Source organism: Microcaecilia unicolor, chromosome 4 (genome assembly GCF_901765095.1).
Source record: "Microcaecilia unicolor chromosome 4, aMicUni1.1, whole genome shotgun sequence".
NCBI lineage: Eukaryota > Metazoa > Chordata > Amphibia > Gymnophiona > Siphonopidae > Microcaecilia > Microcaecilia unicolor.
The window spans coordinates 316,667,044-316,688,516 of NC_044034.1; the positions used below are offsets into that span (position 1 = coordinate 316,667,044).

The 21,473-nt window shown below is 43.1% G+C and overlaps 1 protein-coding gene across 1 annotated transcript in view; it reads left to right on the forward strand.

The window, feature by feature from the left end:
* The window catches only part of ANTXR1 (ANTXR cell adhesion molecule 1), a 269,622-nt gene that overhangs the window by 205,715 nt on the left and 42,434 nt on the right, over positions 1 to 21,473 (forward strand). Inside the window, exons 16-17 of the mRNA XM_030201863.1 lie at positions 1,143 to 1,313; positions 6,957 to 7,037. Coding sequence (XP_030057723.1) covers positions 1,143 to 1,313; positions 6,957 to 7,037 — 252 coding nt within the window. The remainder of the gene's footprint in view (positions 1 to 1,142; positions 1,314 to 6,956; positions 7,038 to 21,473) is intronic.

Genomic DNA, 21,473 nt, shown 5'->3' on the forward strand with positions numbered 1-21,473 from the left:
GAAGGTGGGAGCAACAGCTCCCACCCTTCTGCCTCGGGGCCCACCTTCCACAAAATTGCGGCATTGCGGCACCCAGCCCCAGCCCGGTGCATCCTGGGATGCACTGGGCAGGGCTAAGCACCATATAAGTTCCCTACTCTTTCCCCCAGCCCTTTACCCCTCTCTTTTGCCCTCCCCTTTGTCTCTGTTTTGTCCTTCTCCATTGTTGGCATGTATGGCCGTATTGCACTTTCCTATCCACCATTGTAGTTCCTTTCTTTTCTTTGATTATTGTTTTTAAGATTATTGTACACTTCATTGAACTACTCATTAGCAAATCCAAATAAATGAAAATGGTGCCTCTGGGTTCTGCCACACTCCCTAGTAGCTAACTTTGACAAATAAGCACCTCCCCCAGATCATCCCACGCTCCTCCCTCATAGCTTACTCCATCTGTGGGTCAAAAAGGGACAGGAGTGGTCACTAATTGCTCCTGTCCTGCAAGTGCTGTTTTCCAAAATGGCGCTGGTTGATCTGAGGCAAGTGCTGTACTAGTATACATTCTTACAAAATAAAACAAAATTTCTTTGACATTTCCTGTTTTGTTTCAAATGAAAGTACATACCTTATCTGCATATTCCATATACATATTAAATAGGTATAACGGTAAGTCTTATGGGACTGGATTGGTGTACCTGCCACACAGATTTGCCATACTATTATTCAGCCATTCTTGCTAAAGGGAATTTGTAATGGTAGATCAGCCATTCCCAACCCAGTCCTCAGGGTACACCTAGTCCCATTGGGTTTTCAGGATATCCACAATGAATATGCATGAGATAGATTTGCATGCACTACCTCAATTGCATGCAAATCTAATTCATGAATATTCATTGTGGATATCCTGAAAACCCGATACGGCTAGGTATGCCTCAAGGACTGAGCTACATTCTAATGTAGCTGTGTTACATTCTAATTTGATCTGTATTATTTATGGTGTGGAACCATGTCTCTTGACTTTAAGTGGTCAGTTGGAATTGCATTGTGTCAGGGCAAACTGGGTTCCTATCAAAAGCTTCCTAATGGAACTTCTCATGGATTTCATTTCATGACCTCACTGGGCTTCTTGGTTTTAAATTACTTTTATTTATTCAATTCTTTAGGTGCGCTGGGGAGAAAAAGGTTCAACAGAAGAAGGGGCTAAGCTTGAGAAGGCAAAGAATGCACGGATCAAAATGCCAGAGCAAGAGTATGAGTTTCCTTCACCCAAAATTCTTAACAATAATAACTTACGGAAGTCACCGTCCCCCAGGAAATGGTACTCTCCCATCAAGGTATGCATGCATAATTGCTGGTTTCCCTGTACTTACAATGGGAAACAACCTATTATTTGACTGAACTAAAGGAGGAGTAGCCTAATGGTTAGTGCAGTAGTGTGAGAACCTGGGGAACTGGATTCAAGTCCTACTGCAGCTCCTTATGACCTCAGGGAAATCACTTAATCCTCCATTGCCCAAGGTACAAAATATGGATTGTGAGCTCACTTGGGATAGAGAAAGAACCTGTTTATAATATATATAACCGCTTTGGTTGTACCACAGAAAGGCAGTATATCAAATCCATGACCCCTTATTCTTACCCCTATGATAAATTCAGGGCTGGCTCAAGAGATAGTGGCACCCTGAGCCAACTTGCTTTGGCGGCACACTCCCCCTTCAATCACGTCACTTCTGGTGCCCCCATGGGTTCAGAATCTCTCCTTTCCTTAGGCTGGCACTGCTCACTCCCCTCTCTCACTTCCCCTGTGGTCCTGTAAACTTTACATCGGTCGCTGGTGACAGCAGCAGTATGACAGGCTGCCTTTGGCCAGCCCCTGGGTCTTCCCTGTACCACGTCCCACCCACAGGAAATTGCATCAGAGGAGGCAGGATGCAGCAGAGGGAAGACCCAGGGACTGGCCAAAGGCAGCCTGTCATACTGCTGCTGCTGCTGCTGCTGCTGCCATCATCGACCGGCATAAACTTTACAGGACCACCGGGTATGAGAGAGGTGAGAGAGCAGTGCGGGACTGTAGGGTGGGGAAGAGAGAAGGATAGAGACTGGACTGGGGGGGTGGGGGCATGGGAGAAAAGGCCTAACCTGTAGACCAGATGAGGTCAGAGGCTGGGTACTTTGGTGCCCTTAATCACCGGTGCCCTGGGCCAGTACCTCACCTGGTTCATTGGTAAAGCCGACCCTGGATGAATTCCAGTGTTGTGCATCCATACTTGTCCTCTATTCATCTTATGCACCCTAATCTTCCAGTATAGCAGAGATGTCCCAGCAGTAGCATCTGGCTTCTCCTGCACAGTCTCATTGTGCTGCCTTGCCCCATCAGTAAATCATTGTTTACTCGTCACCTCTTCCAGTAATAAGAGTTGACTAAAATCAGTTTTATTGCTGTAGTGCTCTTAAGGAGAAAAATTCCCCAAACCATTGCTGTGGTTGTGGAAGCGTGTGGGCGAAAATGTAATCTATTTGACTAAAATCAGCTGTTATTCTGTAATCATTTCCTAATGTGGACAGGAGGAATACAGCACTGAGGTTTATAGCAGGAAACTTTTTTCCATGCTATTCTACATGAGTAAAGTAAGTTCAAACCAATGAGGGTCTTCATTCACCTCCCTCCAGATTGGAACATGTTATTGTTCTTTAAGCAGGGTTGTAGATTGTGGGCAAGACTGAAGAGTGTCATTCCAGTTAGTCTTATCGTGATATAAAGTAAAGAGAGAAGATCACAGAGATGGGCCTTCTGACTTGCTACTAACTGCCACTGAGCCAGCAATGATTCTGTTTCCTTCAGTTGTGGATTCTTCCCATCTCCTGATAGATGTGCAGTGAGGATAGAGATACCTCTGGGGGGAATGTACAAGCAGAAGGTATCTAAGGCTCAAAGAGGGGTTAGAAAGACAAAATATAGTGTCTTGCTTGCTATCCATCTAACCACTCTGCATCATGTCACCATAAATTCATGAAGTACTACTTGACAGCTCCAGATGCAGACCCAACTCGATTCCACACACCCCTGCACCCCCCCCCCGATCCAGTGAACCATTGAACCCCCACACAAGTCACCTTTAGAGGTCCAATGGACCCCCGACCCCCCCCCCCCGATTCCCTCCCACGCACCCCAAACAAGAACGGCGCTGGTGGTCTATCAACCCTGACCCCCCCCTGCGCCCCTTTCTCAACCCTCCAAAAGGCAACAATGGCCTTGGGGATCAAGTGTTCCCCCCCTCCCAGTATGTGGAAAAAGATGAAAGCAGGAAGGAGGGAGCAACATCTTCCATCCTCTTGCTTCGGGGCCCACCCTCCTCAAAATGGCAACACCCAGCCACAGTCCGGTGCATCCTGGGATGTACTGGGCAGGGCAAGGCATATGGTACTTAGATCTGCCCAGTGCATCCCAGGATGTACCGGACCAGGGCTGGGTGCCACCATTTTATGCAGGGTAGGCCCTGAAGCAGGAGGATGGGAGATGTTGCGCCCGCCCTCCTGCCTCCATCTTTTTCCAAGTACAGGGAGGGGAGGGGGCAGGGTCACTAGACCACCAAGTAAATCTTTGCTGGTGGGGGGGGGTCAGGTCCAGAAGGGGTTGTAGAGGGTTCCTGTCCACTGGACCACCAAGGCAATTTTGCCTGGGGGGGGGCTGGGAAAGGTATGTGGGGGGGGGGGGGGTCAGTCAGGGTCCACTGGATCACCAGGGAATATTTTAAAAAGATTCTGGGGAGGTTTCCCAGGGGGGATCATGGGGAGTCGCGGGGGGGATTTTTCTTTTCAAAGGGTGTCATAGGGAGCACAAGCAGGCAGCTTTTATAGCTGCCTGCTTGTGCTTCCCTCTTCTCCGACAGTTTCAGAGCAGCCGTAAAAGTTGCTCATTAGAGCTAGGCGCTCTGGAGCTGTGCATCACCCAGAATAATCGAATACTAATGATCTACAACCAATCTAAAGCAAACATTCCCAGCATGGTATGCTTAGTGCATAGGGCCCTAAGTGACTTACCCAGGGTCACAAGGAGCTGCAATGGGAACCGAACCTAGTTCCCCTAGGTTCTCAGCTCATTGCACTACCCATTAGCCTACTCCTCCACTCCTTTGGAACATTTTATAAATTCAGCTTTGAGTAAGGTTCCCAACATTTTCTTGTTTTGTATAAACATATGCTACTGTGTTGATATAATCACTGTATTATCCAACATGACAGTTCTTTGGCAAAGTCCAGCTAGTCATTCTTGTCCCACTAGCTCACATAATCATAAATATTATTTTATGGTCAATATGCAAACACAACTATGCTGGTTTGCTGACATTTGACCTTAACATTTGATAAAATCCTGGACTGTACAAAGTTTGTTGCAATTTAAAAAAAAACCTCAATGTTTACATCAAGTCTTGCAACACACAAGTTTCAGAGGATGCATTGGTTGTTAAGTGGGTGTGTATGATAGTTAGAATTCAAATGTCAGATATGGATAGTGATGCTGAACAGCCTTTAGTATAACTAACTGTCAGGGCTGTTTTATGTAATTTATTTTTAATCTTGAACATTCTTACAATTCTGAGATAAGTTAATTGTTGTACTATAATTTCATCAGTTAGCAAGCCAAGTCTCATTTTTTAGTACTAGTCTGCATGATAGACAAAAATCTTCAGATTGAGGCTAGAGAGATGCAAGACAGGAGAGATAAAAGAAGTCTTGGACATTTTAACACAATCTTAAGTTGTAAGTAGAGGAGGATCTTAACTATTCAATAGCTTCAAGTATTAAGTATCCTTTTTAGTTGATGTAGTGCTCATCAAATCAGGTTGTCTGAGCATTTACATCATAAAATTAATCAAAAACATACAATATGGAATAGCAAATAAATTCAATTCAACAAAATAAATAATATAAAATGGTAAAAATTAAGGTAATACAATTAACATAATAGAAAACATAACAAAAAGAAAATAATTTCAGGTCCATTTATAAGGATCACTAGATACCAGAACTTCTGCCCCATTTCCAATTAGTATCAGTTAATACATCCAGTCACAGTCCATCACCTCAGCTTATTGGGTTGCCCCACCAGGTTTACAGGGGGAGTTAAAAGGTCACAGCATGAACACCTGCCTAAAATAACACATTTTGAGCCCAGCATTGAATTTCTTCTAGGAGGATCTCAACTTCAGATCAAGCATTAACTCATTCCAAAGCTTGGGAACTATTACTATAAAAGCAGTGTGTCCAGTTGCCTCTAGGAGTATTTTAGTACATGAAGGTATCACAAGTACATTATGTTGAAAGAACAGAGTGAGCGGGATGGTGTGTAATAATGAATGAGCAGATCTGGGAAATAAGTTGTCCATTGTAAACTATTCGGTGGACTAGTAATAAAATTACGAAAGCAATCTTGTAAGCGAATGGTAAAAAATGCTTGTTAATGAGAAGATGAGTGACTTGATGATATCACTAACAGCAGGATTCAGAACCAATTGCCGTGAAATTGCTCTAGTTGTGACAGAGAAGCATGAGGATGCCAGAAGTAAAAATTCACCTCTCATAGAGGGTCTTTTACTAAGGCGCGCTCACATTTTTGGCATGCGCTATAATTGTGGGCGCACTAAGCGTTAGAAATGCCAATGCATTCCTAAGGGCGTCTCGTAACATTTAGCGTGCCCACAATTTTAGCGCACGCTAAAAACGTGAGCGCACCTTAGTAAAAGACGCCCATAACAAATAGCAGATTGTTTCCAAGCTGAAGAAACGGTGCCTTTTTCTTTCCTAAGAGTACCAGGTTGCTAACTCTTTGGGATTCAATGCTGCCTGCCCTTATATCCCTATCAGGGTTCCCTCATTGTCCTTTAGTGCCATCTGCTAAAGTCACCATCAACCTTGCTGACTGACTTTAACCTTGATACCTTTTAAAGGAGCCCTAAATTATTGTTAAGGCTCTTCACAACACCACCTTGCAGACTTCATGGAATTTGCTCACTAGACTATTGTTGTTATATAACTGTGTGAATCGCCTTGATTGGTTCCAGAAAAATGGCCAAATGCTAATAAACAAATTAACTAGTGGAGTTCACAATTTCCAAAGACATTTCCATTGGAAGAATAAAAAAACATAAACATATAAAAGCAAGGGAAATATAAATTCCTATTATACAGTAGTCAAAGGCTGAGAGATTATTGGATTAAAAACTCATTTATCATGCAATGAACATTTCTTTTTCTGCGAGTCCAAAACTCCTAGTCTTAGACACAGCTGCAGAAAAGAGAAAGCAACAATTTCTGTAGCATTGGCATCTTCTGTCTTGTTGCCAATCTGTCACACTGATGTCCAAGGGATGATGGTATCTGTAATACTTCAGAAAATGGTCCATCAGAACTCTCATAAAGTCACAATGACATTTATTTGGAAACAGAGTAATAATGGACTATGTGTACTGTAAGGTGTACTGTAAGGTGACGTGGGCAACTTTTAAAGCATATTTTGAAGTAATTTTGTAAAGCAGAAGATGCTTTTATATAAATTGCACCAATTTTAGAAAATGCATGACAGCAGTAGAATCAATATCTTATTGGGATAAAGACAGCAGCTCTTTAATATGCAAAAAAGAGGTATAAACCTCCAGGAGTTCTAACCTTTTGTGAGTTTATTCTAACTGATGCATTAGCTCTGAAATGACAACATGGTTGTGTCTAAACTGAGTCTAACATGCCTTTACCACAAGAAGATACACTTTTCAGATCATTTGCAATACATTAGACAGTAACTGTTACTTTGCAGTGGCTGCCAGATCAGTTGTACAGAACACGGGATTACATGTTTTCTAGCAAACTGAACTATTTTGAACAACAGTGCCTCGCAAGACCCATGGTTCACACATGACTGAGTTCCATTCCTGATCTGTCAGTGCACAATTTGAAATACCTCTCATTTGTTTCCTTTGCAGGGAAAGTTAGATGCATTGTGGGTGCTACTACGAAAAGGCTATGACAGAGTGTCTGTGATGCGTCCTCAGCCTGGAGACAAGGTACTGAGAACTGCTTACTTCAACATTGATACATTTGTTGCAGGTCTTTTTTTTAAATCTAAATTCCTAATTCTGTTTCCTCGTGTTTTCATGAATGAAGGAGACAGACTTAAAAGTGTGGATAATTTTCTTTCCCAGCTTGCAGGTGTTTCTCTAAAAGCTGGAAGCTGGTCAAGGTCTGATTAGTGTATTAGCAGTGATTCCTAGGGGCACTGGCTCAAATCATAAATTATTGCTATTGTGGCTTTGCACAGCCTGCCAGATGCTCTTGGCTGAGGTTGGCACTCTAAACATTCAGTCCTTCCCAAGAACCTAAGATATTCAGAGATATCAGTGCTGGATTTGGGCAGTTCCAAGCAGTGCAACCTTCTGTAGTTGATAGATGTTGATTTTGTCAGTCTCCAGTGTGTTCGGATATAGTTCCAGGTCTTTTGATATTGCTTCAAGAGTGCCAATCATTGAGGGACCACAACTGCAGGTTTTCACCAGGGTTGCTCAGCTTCAGTCTTCAAGTCTCACCGGCCAATATACAGCAATTCTAGCCGGTTAAACAGCACTTAACTAACTAAGCACTAATATTCAGTGTGAGATAGCTGGTTATCTCCCATTAAATATTAGTGCTTAGGGGGAGATTCTATATATGGTGCCTAAAAAAATTGGCGCTGAAATCAGTGCCGGCTAAGCATATTGTATAATCGTCACCTAGATTTAAGTGCCAATTATGGAATAATTTGATATTTCAGCGCCTAAAACTATCCGTATCCATTTACACCAACGAAAATATTTCGTAAATCACAGCACATAGATTTATGCACACTGGGCCATATTCTATAACTACACGCATAAATTTCAGAATGCCCACTAAACACCCATTTCCCCACCTATAACCATGCCCCTTTTTGCCTGCATGCGTTAGAAGTTCGGCACACTTCATTACAGAATACGCTTAGCAACTTGTGTGCATAAATTCTAATCAGTGCCAATTAGTGCTCATTAATGCTTGTTAAGTGCTGTTATCAGCACTCATTAGCTTATTAAGCTTGTTAAGTTACGCACATTGTTATAAAATCCATGCCAGTTTCGGAGTGGATCTCTAGGCACACTATATAGAATCCGAGGGTTAGTGCATAGCAGGTAACCAACTATATCATGCAATATAACTGGCTAGCCACAAATATTCAGCACATTACCGGCTAGGTTTAGCAGCCAAATAGGACCACCTAAATAGCAGTCCTATCTGTGTTTATTATGAACTTAACTGACCAGCGCTGAATATTAACTTGGCTGGTTAAGTTTAAACCAGCCAAAAAAAAAAAGGATATTCAATGACAGTCACTGGAAACAGACCGGCATTGAATATCTGGGCTCAGCGCGGCTCGTGAGACTTAGCCAACCTCCCTCCCGCGGGCTGAATATCAGATGATCAGTATTTCATGATCATCTCCCACTGTTTGTCTTCAATACACATTGTCACATCTATGATCTACACCTGTTACTTTTCAATCTACCATGGTTTCAATTTTGTGGTCTTACAAAAATTTATGGATAGGAAAATATATAACGCTCATAAACCTATACACTTATTTTGCCAACACACCATTAGGGAAAAAAACTGAAGGCATGCACCAACTAATAATTATAATTAAAGATCAATATATTAAAGAATGGAAGACTCAGCTGTCCAGGGGAAGTCGTAGACTTTTAACAAACCCTTAAATAAACTAATCACTGGCTTCTGTTGAGGGTGGAAAAACAGCAGTGAAAAAACTCCCATAAGAGAAAAAAACTACTTCAAAAACCACTCTCACTCTATTAAATATTAACCAACATGTACACGACTTCAGTAATATCCCAAACTGGTGTAAAGAATGAAAAAATCCAAAATACCAAAAACATTCCACAAACATGCACTTGGAATAAAAACTCAAAAATCACTTATCTGAAAATATCAGACATGAGCAGTGTATTCCACCAAATTCCAAGCTTCACCAGTTGTATAACCTAGACAAGGGAAAAAAGCCCCCCCCCCCCCCCCCGTTTCGAAAACCTGCTTCAGAAATGTTGTGGTCCCACCAATTTTTGACTACGGTGAAATGATACTTTCAGTAGGTATTCCAGTGCATCTACTTTGTTGTGTCTTTCCTTGACACTCAGTGGCTAGGTGGCTCACAATCCCTTCAGCTTCAGATAGCACTTGTTATCATTGGGTGTTTTATAAACTTTAACCTTTATTGTTTTTTGGGGTTTTTTTTTTTTTTTGCAACGCTTGTTCCTGTGTTCTGAACAAATGTAATAAAGGCTAAAATTGATAAAACATACAATAATGGCAAAATATATTATTGTATTTCACCCACTGGCGGTTATCCTGGTGTCCGCTAATATTCAGGCCATTGCCCTGATAACTAAGCAGGTAAAGGGCTTCTTTTATCAAGTCGCTCTAGCGGCTCCTGGTACGGTAATGCCGACAAAGCTTGATAAAAGAAGCCCAAGGTTTGGACAGCCTTTTATTGTTGTTCTAACTGTATGAAAATCACCGATAATTGGGCAAGTCCTTGCTCTGCCCTGACTCTGCTCATGGGCTGCCCCAGCCCTAACTGGATAGTGCTTTGGTGGTCACAGCTGATATTCATTTGTACTGTCTGGTTCAGTGCCACTGAATATCAGCGCCAGAGTCAGTCAATGTGATTTAACTGGGCAATGACCTCTCCTGCTGAGTTAAATCATTTTGAATATGTACCCCTCAGCTTTTTTTAAATGTCGGGCCCATTATCTTTTGCTGTTTTTTGTTGCTGTTTGTGCTTTTACCTGCATTTCAGCTGTAGCCAGGTCTTCATTTTTTGCTCTTTGCAAGATTAGGCTGTGCACACCAGATTGTAGACTGTCGTCACATGTGTTGATTGTACCAGAACTGCCTTCTGTGATGCACTGTACAGTGTATAATAGATTGCCACCGACTTCTCTTAAATGGTTGCAGTGATTCGGAATAAAGTAGTGAAGTTAGGAGACCAAGCCATGTTACTCCTCTGCTGGCCACATGTTACTCCTTTGCTGGCCACTCAGCACTCCTGTTGTTCACCATATTAAATTTAGCATACAGCTCAGCCGGTTTATTTATCAGATTCTATTATTCCTTCTGTTCCTTCTCAAAGTCTTCATTCATCTCAGGCCTTGCTCCTTTTAATGCCTCCTCTTCAGAGATGTACCTCACCTGAAATAATCCCATCAGTCTTCACTTGCACATCTGGAGCTGGTCTAATGGAAGGCCTTACCTTCTGTACCTCAGACGGAAAGCCTATTTTCCCAAATTTAAATCAGGTCTAAAAACCTGATTTTTCCAGCATCCATTTAAGTCTTGAGTTTCAAAGACAGAGGCTGCATGTGACCTACCTCTTCTTCATTTTTGTTTCTTTTTTTTTTTTTCGAGCCTCTTAAGCTTGTCTTGATATTCCTTGGTTCAAGGAATAGTTAAATAAATGTTATAGAATAGAAAACAGAAACTGTTGTCATGTGTGTAGCAGTATCACGCACACACATACACACACACGATACCTCTAAAAGGGTTCAAAGTGTTTGCAGCATGTTGTTGTATTAATGCAGGGGTTGTCAACCCAGTCCTCGGGACACACATAGCCAGTCAGGCTTTCATGATACCCTCAATGAATATGTATGAGATGGATTTGCATAGAATGGCAGTAGTGCATGCAGATTTATCTCAATCATGTTCACTGTGGATATCATGAAAACCTGACTGGCTGAGTGTGTCCCAAGGACTGGGTTGAGAACCCCTGTATTAAAGTGAGTTGGGTTTTTGGGTGTTTTGTTTTGTTTTGAGGACTCGAGATAAGCCATCTCTGAATGTCTTTCAAATGTTGATATCTGAATTTTCAGTCCTTATATTAATTCTAACCTTCAGACCACTTTCAACATATTTGTGGCAATTTTATAGCTTTGCATCTCAAGATAGGCACACCGATGCCAAGCATTGACACCAATTCTATAATGGTATTGGTGCGCCAAGATGACGCTGTAAAATATTAGCATGAGTTGTCCAAGTCAAAGCACAAATGTTCATCTCCAAGTGTTAGAGATGATCTGCATTTAACTGATAGTATTCTGTAGGTTATTCCCCCTAATTCCATAAATTCACCAAAACTTGTGTATGCAAATTTGAGCGTGCATGCAATTTAATTGAATAATGAACCATTTTAACAAGCCAATACTGGCACTAATTAGATTTAATTGGAACTTAAGTGCACAAATTTAGGCGCGGGATCCACGCCTAAATTTTACATGCAAGTTTAAAAAAAGGTGCAGAAATAGGTCATGGGGTGTTCCTAGCATTTATGTGCATTATTATAGAATAACGGGGATATACACCTAATTTAGGTACGTACACTTGTACCACATTTCAGTTTGTGCAAATTGCCATGCCGAAAGTTAGGCGCAAATCCCAGGCGTAAGCGCTATTCTATAAACCATTCCTAACTTTAGGCACAGCTTATAGAATAGCACTTTTTCTGCACCATATATAGAATTCACCCTTACGTGTATATATATTGGAGACACACCCATGCCCCTCCCATGCTCGTCCTATATGTGCCTACCTCCCTTGAAGTAGCACACTAATGCACTTACACACTTGTGTACCAAATAGTTTGTAGTGTACATACATGTGTAAATGCCAATTATCTCAGCATTTACTCGCTTATGAGGCACTTAACTACAGGTGCGTAGTTATGGAATTGTCTTTCACAAGTGCTAAATGTGACTAACTTGAGAATATGGTTCAAGAACTGTACAGAACCTGTTGTAGGGGAGTCACATATTGTAAGACTTATTGGCATGATATGTAGATGTGATGGAAAACATTGATATGATGAGGTTTGGGTCTTGAAAAGCCACTACAGCGAATGAGTGATTCTTCAGGCTTAAAGCAGTAGTTTATAATTCATCTGTGACACCATTGCTTTCCTGGCTTTCCATAAATGACCTCAAACTCAATCCAGTATGATACTGTTTTCTAGATTGGACAGCCCCCTTCAATTGGCCTGCCCTCTATTCAGGGCACCCCCCATTCTCATGAAGGAGTCAGAAAAGATTCTGGGTATCATTATTGATAAGTATCTTATCATTTGCCTTCATATCTCCAACCTTGTAAAGAAGTCTTACAACACTTTTTGACAGCTTTGCACAATTTACCCCAATCTAGAACTAAAATCTCTGTGGTTGCTTGTTCATTCCTTAGTCCTTTCTTGATTAAATTACTGTAATTCCCTATACTCTGATCTACCTACCTTGCAAATACATTTTTTACAATTAATCCAAAATACCACAGTAAAACTGCTCCTTGGGAAAAAGAAATTCAACAGTCACCCCTCCACCTTTTAACATCCTCATTATTGCTCATCGGGTTTGTTTGTTTGTTTGTTTTTTAATGGGCACCTCCTCATTCCTTTACAGCTCACTTACGCACTACGCCAATGTTTCCCAAACTGTGTGCCATGGCACCCTGCAGTGCCGCAGCAAATTCTCTGGGGTACCACGGCAAATCCCGACCTCCCTCCCACCCAAACTGCTACTGCAGACAGCAGTGCAGCAAAGGCATAAAAACAGCAACAACAACAACAAAAAGCAAGCACAGAGCTGCAGCAACCTTCAAGCATGTTCTGTCAGTTCTGCTGGTCCTCTGCCCCCAGAACTGGAAGTTGGCATCAGCAGGGGCAGAGGACCAGCAAAGCCGACAGCGCATGCCTGAAAGCTGCTGTTGCCCCACACTTGTTTTGGGGTTGTTTTTTTTGTTGTCGTGGCCACTGGGGACAGGGAGCAGATGGCGTTCGGGACTCGCAGAGGCGCATGCCAAACAGGTTGGATGAAAGCAGGAGATGGGATGAAGTCAAAAAGTTGAAACCACTAGATCAGTCTCTGTTTCCCTTCCAATTCAAAAAAAAAAGCAAGCAAACCTATGAGCTGCTGCATCTGAGTTGTCATTATTTATTGTTGGTAGCATTTTTTATTTAATCTCACTTATATTTACATGCTGGCTTCTGCAGCATACAGATGTACAAAGAGGAAGTATAATAACGGAATAACTTTTCATAGGTAGAGTAGTAATTGTTATAAATCGTAATCAGTGTGTCATTTGGAGGGCTAGTTATAGGGACACCCTAGCACTGTTATATTTGTGCAGCAAAAAACTGCTCGGACACGAAGGGTGCCGTGAACTGAAAAAAGTTGGGAACCACTGCACTACACAATGCTTGATCACTGTGTTTAGCTCAACACAATCTTCTCATCATCTCCTCCCATCTTCGAATTAGGCTTCATCACACTTGTCACTTCTGTTTCACAGCAATTGCCCCCATGCTTTGGAATCGGCTCCCCTTGTACATCTGTCTAGAGATTTTCTTCAAGAAATTTAAGCAGACACTAGACATATTATTTTACCAAGGCATTACTATCAGATTAGACTATACTACTTCTGGTTGGGGGCACCCTAAATTCAACCTTACTTCCTTGAATTACATCACTATCCCTAGTGTCACGGGTTATGTCCTCTTTTCCCCTCCTTTCGTTTCTTAGTCTAGTTCATTTTATCTATGCTAGGCTGTTCTCTTCCCCTCATTCTTATATTGTAAGATATATGCTGAAACCTAGGCCACCTGCTGTGTCCGTCCTCCACTCTTCCCCATTCATTTTTTGATTGTAAACCACTAAGTTGTATATAATTTTGATTGGCGATATATCAATTAAAATTGAACTATGAACTATGAAACACTGAGCCTCTCCAGTGTCTTGGACACGTACCAATCTTGGAGGCAGATTTGTTTGAATAGCATTATGAAACCCTTGGCCTCAATCAATGATGTATTAGTCACACAGTATTTTCATTTTTCAGAAGCTAAATTTCACTTCATCTTGTTTATATTTTGTCCTTCTTATGAAATAGAAATCCCACCCACCTTATTTTTTTTTATTATTATTAAATATTCTGACATAACAAACTGCTTTCTCCAGTCCTCCAGGATAGAATTAGTTATGATATGTGAAGCCCTATTTTATAAAGGATGTAGAGAGGGGAATTCAGACGTACAGGTCGGGATGTGGAGAATTCACATAGTACTTTAAAAGGGGCTCTGTCAAAAGCAGCATCTCTTATAAAATTCCTGAATTGGCTTCCCGCGGGAGGAGGTGGAGATGAAAATGGTAATGGAATCCAAAAATGCATGGGATAAACACAAAGGAATCCTGTTTAGATGGAATGGATCCAAAGAAGCTTAGCACAGATTCAGTGGCAACACCAGTAATTGGGAAGCAAAGCCAGGGTTGAGCAAAATTCTACGGTCTGTACCCTGATCATAGCTGAACAGATTCCACTTCAGAAGTTGGAGAACAAGGCCAGTGCTGGGCAGACTTCTATGGTCTGTGCTGCGTATGCCTTGTAGCGCTATAGAAATGCTAAATAGTAGTAGTAGTAGTAATTGTGGATGAATACATTTGGATGGGTTGGAGTGGAGCTTTTCAGAGGCTTCGATGACAACTTCAGAAGTTTTAGAACAAGGACCATACCGGGCAAAAGTCTATGGTCTATGCCCTGAAAATGGCAAGGACAAATCAAGGTCAGGTATACACATGAAGTATCACATCATACCTTATGTAATGAGTTTATCTTGTTGGGCAAACTGGATGGACCATACTATGTTAAAATGGGTCCAAGTCATGTCCAGAGACAGCAGCAATTTTAAAAAGCCACACATAGGTAAACAAAATGTATTATCCCTGCTCCCAATATGAATATACAACTTGATTCCCAATCTCGCAAGCAAATATACCCCTGTGACACCCCGCCCCCACCACCACCACCAAGTCATCCAATTCCCCAAGACATTCTCTCAAAGGCATCTGATGTCCAGCCAGCCCCACATAAGGCATCCAATCCCCACCTAACCACCCCAAAAGTATCTGATCCCCCACCTAATCCCTCCTGGACTGGGATGAGGACCTCCCACTGACAACCCCACACACACAGCATCATGGAATCCCTCCACCCCCTGTGGCTCCTGCTCATCATGGTCCCGGGTTCAAAATTATACTGATTCCTATTGGTAATCACATTATATTACGGGCTGTAACATACTACTACTACTACTTATCATTTCTAAAGCGCTACTAGACTTACGCAGTGCTGTACACTTGAACATGAAGAGACAGTCCCTGCTCAACAGAGCTTACAATCTAATTAGGACAGACAAACAGGACAAACAAGAGATAAGGGAATATTAAAGTGAGGATGATAAAATAAGGGTTCTGAACAAGTGAATAAGGGTTAGGAGTTAAAAGCAGCATCAAAAAGGTGGGCAAGTAGCCTCTTTTTTAAAATAGTATTTACACATGTACAACTACCATAGCCCTAAGGGGTGAAGGGGGGCACCTACATGTGGGTACACTGCCTAAATCACTTGCTAAAATACAGCAACAGCCTCTTAAACTTGATTTAAGAACAAGAGATTTGTCAAAGGTGTGGCAATTTTTAGTTGAGCTCTTGAGCTCATAGAAGCACTGCATTTTGCACCCAAAGGTCCAGATTTTAGAGATGTTCATGTGTATATGGCATGTGAGAGCACCATGTCACTTCTGCTTCTGCAAATCAGCAAGCTTAAATTCGCAAAATTAATCTGTGGGTACGAAACTGTGTTGGTGCCTTCTGTCTTGAGCACATGCCAAACTTTAAATTGGACTCTTTAGTTTTACAATGTTGACGTATTTCAAGTAAATTTAATAGCCGTTGCCAGAAAAGGAGGTGAATTTAAAATTACATAATGTCTGTACTTGTAAAAAGTGTATTTGTAGTTGTGAAGTGGTCCACATATATAAATAGTAATTTTAGAAAAGGTGCTTCTTGGTATGCAAAGATTTCAAGGACATTGTTCTGGGCGTCGTTTGGGCTGTCCTTCTGGGTTTTAGAACAGCAATACCAGCATGCCTCAGAAAAAAATTCTCACCAGCATTTACACCTGCTTTGAGTCATGGAGAACTTTTGGCAAACTTCTCATTTGGGCCTTGGGAACTATACAATGATTTTGAGTGATACAAAAGAAGTACTGGTTATTTATCATTGAATGCTGGATCTGCCATGATGCTTTCCAAATTTATGTAGACGCTGCCTTTTCCGTCCTGCTTTAAAGACATATTATTTTCAGGTAGCGTTTGGCCCCCACTGATGATTACATTTTTAAGGGGCCCTTTTACTAAGCTGTGGTAAAAAAAAAGTGGCCTTTGGCTGTGTAGGTGCATGTATTAGGCGGGTGCTGGGCCAGTTTTTACTGCATCTGCAAAAAAGGTTTTTTTTAATGTGACAGGAAAAGTGCATGTGGTAAAACTGAAACCAGCACGCGTGTAAAACCAGCCTGAGCCCTTAACGCCACCCATTGATCTAGTGGTAAGGACTCATGCGCTACATGTGCAGCGACCGGTCAGTGCACACCAGCTGCCGATTACCGCCGGAAACGGCACATATGGGAGGAAATAAATAAATCATCCAGGCGTTATGGGTGTGCACCTAATCTGAAATTACCGCAAGGCAGCACGCTGGCCTGGCGGTAGTCTCATTTTGGTATGTGCGTAGAGCTTACCACAGCTTAATAAAAGGGCCCTTAAATGTCTCTGCACAGGAACCTTGTAACTGGAATGAAATAACTGCTATATATTCGGTTGGTGTGTGATTGCTAAATAAGCACGTGGGATGATTTTTCAGTGTCTCTCTAGTATGAATGGTATGTCTCTTTTCCTATTTTAAATGGAATTCTTTTAATTAACAATTGTTTTACTGTACATTACTTTCAGGCTTATTTTCGAAAGAGAAGAGCGCCCATCTTTCGACACAAATCGGGAGATGGACATCCTTCTCCCAGGGTCGCCCAAATCGGCATAATCGAAAGCCAATTTTGGGCGTCCTCAACTGTTTTCCGTTGCGGGGACGACCAAAGTTCACGGGGGCGTGTCAGAAGCATAGCGAAGGCGGGACTGGGGTGTGCTTAACACATGGGCGTCCTTGGCTGATAATGGAAAAAAGAAGGGTGTCCCTGACTAGCACTTGGCCGACTTTACTTGGTCATTTTTTCTTGCGATCAAGCCTCAAAAAGGTGCCAGAACTGACCAAATGACCACCGGAGGGAATCGGGGATGACCTCCCCTTACTCCCCCAGTGGTCATTAACCCCCTCCCACCCTAAAAAAAAACCTTTAAAAATATTTTTTTCCAGCCTCTATGCCAGCCTCAAATGTCATACCCAGCTCCCTGACAGCAGTATGCAGGTCCCTGGAGCAGTTTTAGTGGGTGCAGTGCGCTTCAGGCAGGCAGACCCAGGCCCATCCCCCTCCCCACCTGTTACACTTGTGGTGGTAAATGTGAGCCCTTCAAAACTCACCAGAAACCCACTGTACCCACATGTAGGTGCCCCCCTTCACCCCTTAGGGTTATGGTAGTGTTGTACAGTTGTGGGTAGTGGGTTTTGGGGGGCTTAGCACCCAAGGTAAGGGAGCTAAGCACCTGGGAGCAATTTCTGAAGTCCACTGCAGTGCCCCCTAGGGTGCCCGGTTGGTGTCCTGGCATGTCAGGGGGACCAGTGCACTACAAATGCTGGCTCCTCCCACGACCAAATGGCTTGGATTTGGTCATTTCTGAGATGGGTGTCCTCGGTTTTCATTATCGCTAAAAACCGGGGACGACCATCTCTAAGGACGACCATCTCTAAGGTCGACCTAAATGTTAAGATTTGGGCATCCCCGACCGTATTATCGAAACGAAAGATGGACACCCAAGGGACCACCAGACCCCCAACTACCCCAACTCGAGCAAAGCGAAATGGGGACTGGAGGTCCAGTAAACCTCTGGTCCCCATGACCTAACCCTCCCCCCCAACGTAGGTTCAGCAGCCCCAGCAGGAACCCCGAGCTGACCCGACCTCCCCTCTCACCAGCAACAGGGGGCTGGAGGTTCGGAGGACCTCCGGTCCCCCTGACCCCCCCTACACAGGTTCAGGGGGGCTGGAGATCTGGTGGGTCTCTAGCCCCCCTAACCCCCCCCCAACATCCCTTGGATGTCCCTGGTGGCCCAGTGAGTCACAGATGAATCCCCCCCCCCCCCACCTACTACTACTACTATTTAGCATTTCTATAGCGCTACAAGACGTACGCAGCGCTGCACAAACGTAGAAGAAAGACAATCCCTGCTCAAAGAGCTTACAATCTAATAGACAAAAAATAAAGTAAGCAAATCAAATCAATTAATGTGTACAGGAAGGAGGAGAGGAGGGTAGGTGGAGGCGAGTGGTTATAAGTGGTTACGAGTCAAAAGCAATGTTAAAGAGGTGGGCTTTCAGTCTAGATTTAAAGGTGGCCAAGGATGTGGCAAGACGTAGGGGCTCAGGAAGTTTATTCCAGGCGTAGGGTGCAGCGAGACAGAAGGCGCAAAGTCTGGAGTTGGCAGTAGTGGAGAAGGGAACAGATAAGAAGGATTTATCCATGGAGCGGAGTGCACGGGAAGGGGTGTAGGGAAGGACGAGTGTAGAGAGATACTGGGGAGCAGCAGAGTGAGTACATTTACAGGTTAGTAGAAGAAGTTTGAACAGGATACGAAAACGGATAGGGAGCCAGTGAAGCGACTTGAGGAGAGGGGTAGTATGAGTAAAGCGACCCTGGCGGAAGACGAGACGGGCAGCAGAGTTTTGAACCGATTGGAGAGGGGAGAGGTGACTAAGTGGGAGGCCAGCAAGAAGCAGATTGCAGTAGTCTAAACGAGAGGTGACAAGGGTGTGGATGAGGGTTTTGGTAGAGTGCTCGGAAAGAAAGGGGCGGATTTTACAGATGTTGTAAAGAAAGAAACAACAGGTCTTGGCGATCTGCTGGATATCAGCAGAGAAGGAGAGAGAAGAGTCAAAGATGACCCCAAGGTTTCGAGCTGAGGAGACAGGGAGAATGAGAGAGCCATCAACAGAAATAGAAAACGGGGGGAGTGGGGAGGTGGGTTTGGGGGGAAAAATGAGAAGCTCAGTTTGGGTCATGTTTAATTTCAGGTGGCGTTGAGACATCCAGATAGCAATGTCAGACAAGCACGCTGAAACTTTGGTTTGGATGCAAGGTGAGATATCAGGGGTAGAAAGGTAGATTTGGGAGTCATCAGCACAGAGATGGTAGGAAAAGCCATGGGATAAGATTAATGAACCAAGGGAAGAAGTGTAGATAGAAAAGAGGAGGGGACCAAGAACAGAACCCTGAGGTACGCCGACAGGCAGAGGGATAGAAGTAGAAGAGGATCCACCAAGTGAACACTGAAGGTGCGGAGGGAGAAGTAAGAAGAGAACCAGGAAAGGACAGAGCCCTGGAATCCAAGTGAGGACAGGGTATCGAGGAGTATGCTGTGATCGACAGTGTCAAAAGCAGCGGAAAGATCAAGAAGAATGAGGATGGAATAGAGACCTCTGGATTTAGCCAGTAATAGGTTATTGGAGACTTTAGTAAGCGCAGTTTCGGTTGAGTGGAGAGGGCGAAAACCAGATTGCAGTGGGTCAAGAATAGCATGCAAGGACAGAAAATCAAGGCAGCGGCGGTGAACAGCACACTCAAGTAATTTGGAGAGAAAGGGAAGGAGGGAGATGGGTCGGTAATTAGAGGGACAAGTAGGGTCAAGTGAAGGCTTCTTAAGGAGAGGTGTGACCACAGCATGTTTAAAGGCAGCAGGGACAGTCGCAGTGGAAAGTGAGAGGTTGAGAATGTGACAGATAAAAGGAATAAGAGCAGGAGAGATGGCATTAAGAAGATGGGTGGGAATGGGATCAGAGGAACAGGTGGTACATTTTGAGGAAGAAAGTAGAAGTGTAGTTTCCTCAATAGTAATTTCAGGAAAGGAGGAAAGGGAATGAGGGGGAGGAGAGAGAGGGGAACGGACTAGTGGAGGGAGAGGTGGCGAGGTAGAGAATGCAAGGTTTATCCTGGTGATCTAGTGTCCCTTCCCCACCCCCCTACCTTAAGTTGGAAGAGGGAGATGGCCTTCCTCCTCTTCCATCGGTGCCGCTTGCAAAATAGAGGCATCCAGCCCTGCCCAGTGCATCCTGGGATGCGCTTCACCCACCAGATCTCCAGCCCCCCCTGAACCTGTGTCGGGGGGACCGGAGGTCCACTGGACCTCCAGCCCCCTGTTGCTGGGAGGGGGGGGTTGGTCGGCTCAGGGTTCCTGCGAGGGCTGCCTCATTGGGGGGAATGGGCAAATGTATGCTGGACAGGGCTCACCATTCCTCCCCAATGGTCTGCAAATCGAGTTGCAAACTGAGCTGGCGTAGGGTTTGCCGCAGCCAGCGAGCCAATCTTTGGCGCGCTGGTCACTGATCATTGGGGATGAATATGTTTAGCCCTGTTTTGCATGTATTTGCATGCTAGTTGCGTTCAGAGCCCGTGAGCGCATTTTTTCATGTGCTTGGGGGCTCTGATCATGGGGCAGTAGCAAACGCAGGCACTAGTATGGCGTTAACAGCTTCTGATCATCGGCCCATTAGCAGTTTCTTGGAAACACAATATCACTGGCTTGAAATCACCGAACATCCTAATTATGTATAAAGCCAACAATAAATTACAAATTAAAAATTAATTTATATTCCGCATCTACCTTTCAGTTCATTGCAGATTACAAGATTAATGAACACAGTGCTAAAGAAAAAAAAACAATTAATTAAAACATAATTTAATCTCCTAAAAAGCGAGTAAACAAATAAGTTTTTAGTTTCTTTCGAAATATGCTAACATTAGATTCTAATCTGATCAGAGACAGAAGAGAATTACAAATATTTGCTGCCTGAAATGACAATAAAAAAGTAAAGGCACTTTTCTGTTTTACAAGAGCCATGGAAAGATAATTAAACTTTAAGTGGCTCTTAGAATGAAGGCCTTTACCATAAGAAGAAAAACATAATATAGAAAAGAAAGGGACAGGAGCCAGTCTATGTATAGCATTAAATATACGTGTACACAACTTTCTGGTCATTCAATATGCAAAACTGGCAAATGCGTGCCATAACTTCATTCATAGCAAGAAAATAAGCATATTGGCACAATTTCCCACAACAAGGAATGCACATTTTGTGATGAAGTGGCTTAGCATGAGCTCCTAACCCTACTGGGATATCCTTGTACTGAACAGTGGGCAATTGTTCAAATGCAGTGTTGTGACTCAATGAATGGGGACCTTTGTAAGAATTACCAACATATGCACACAAATACCAGACATAATACTAGACTAGCACTTGACTACAGCAACGGTCATGATAATAATAAGAAGAAGCCTTAGCATAAGGAACACTCAAATCGTGTTATAACAGAGTACAAAAAAAAAATCCAAATCCTAAATAATCATAGAACCACCAACAAATATTTATGATCAGATACATAC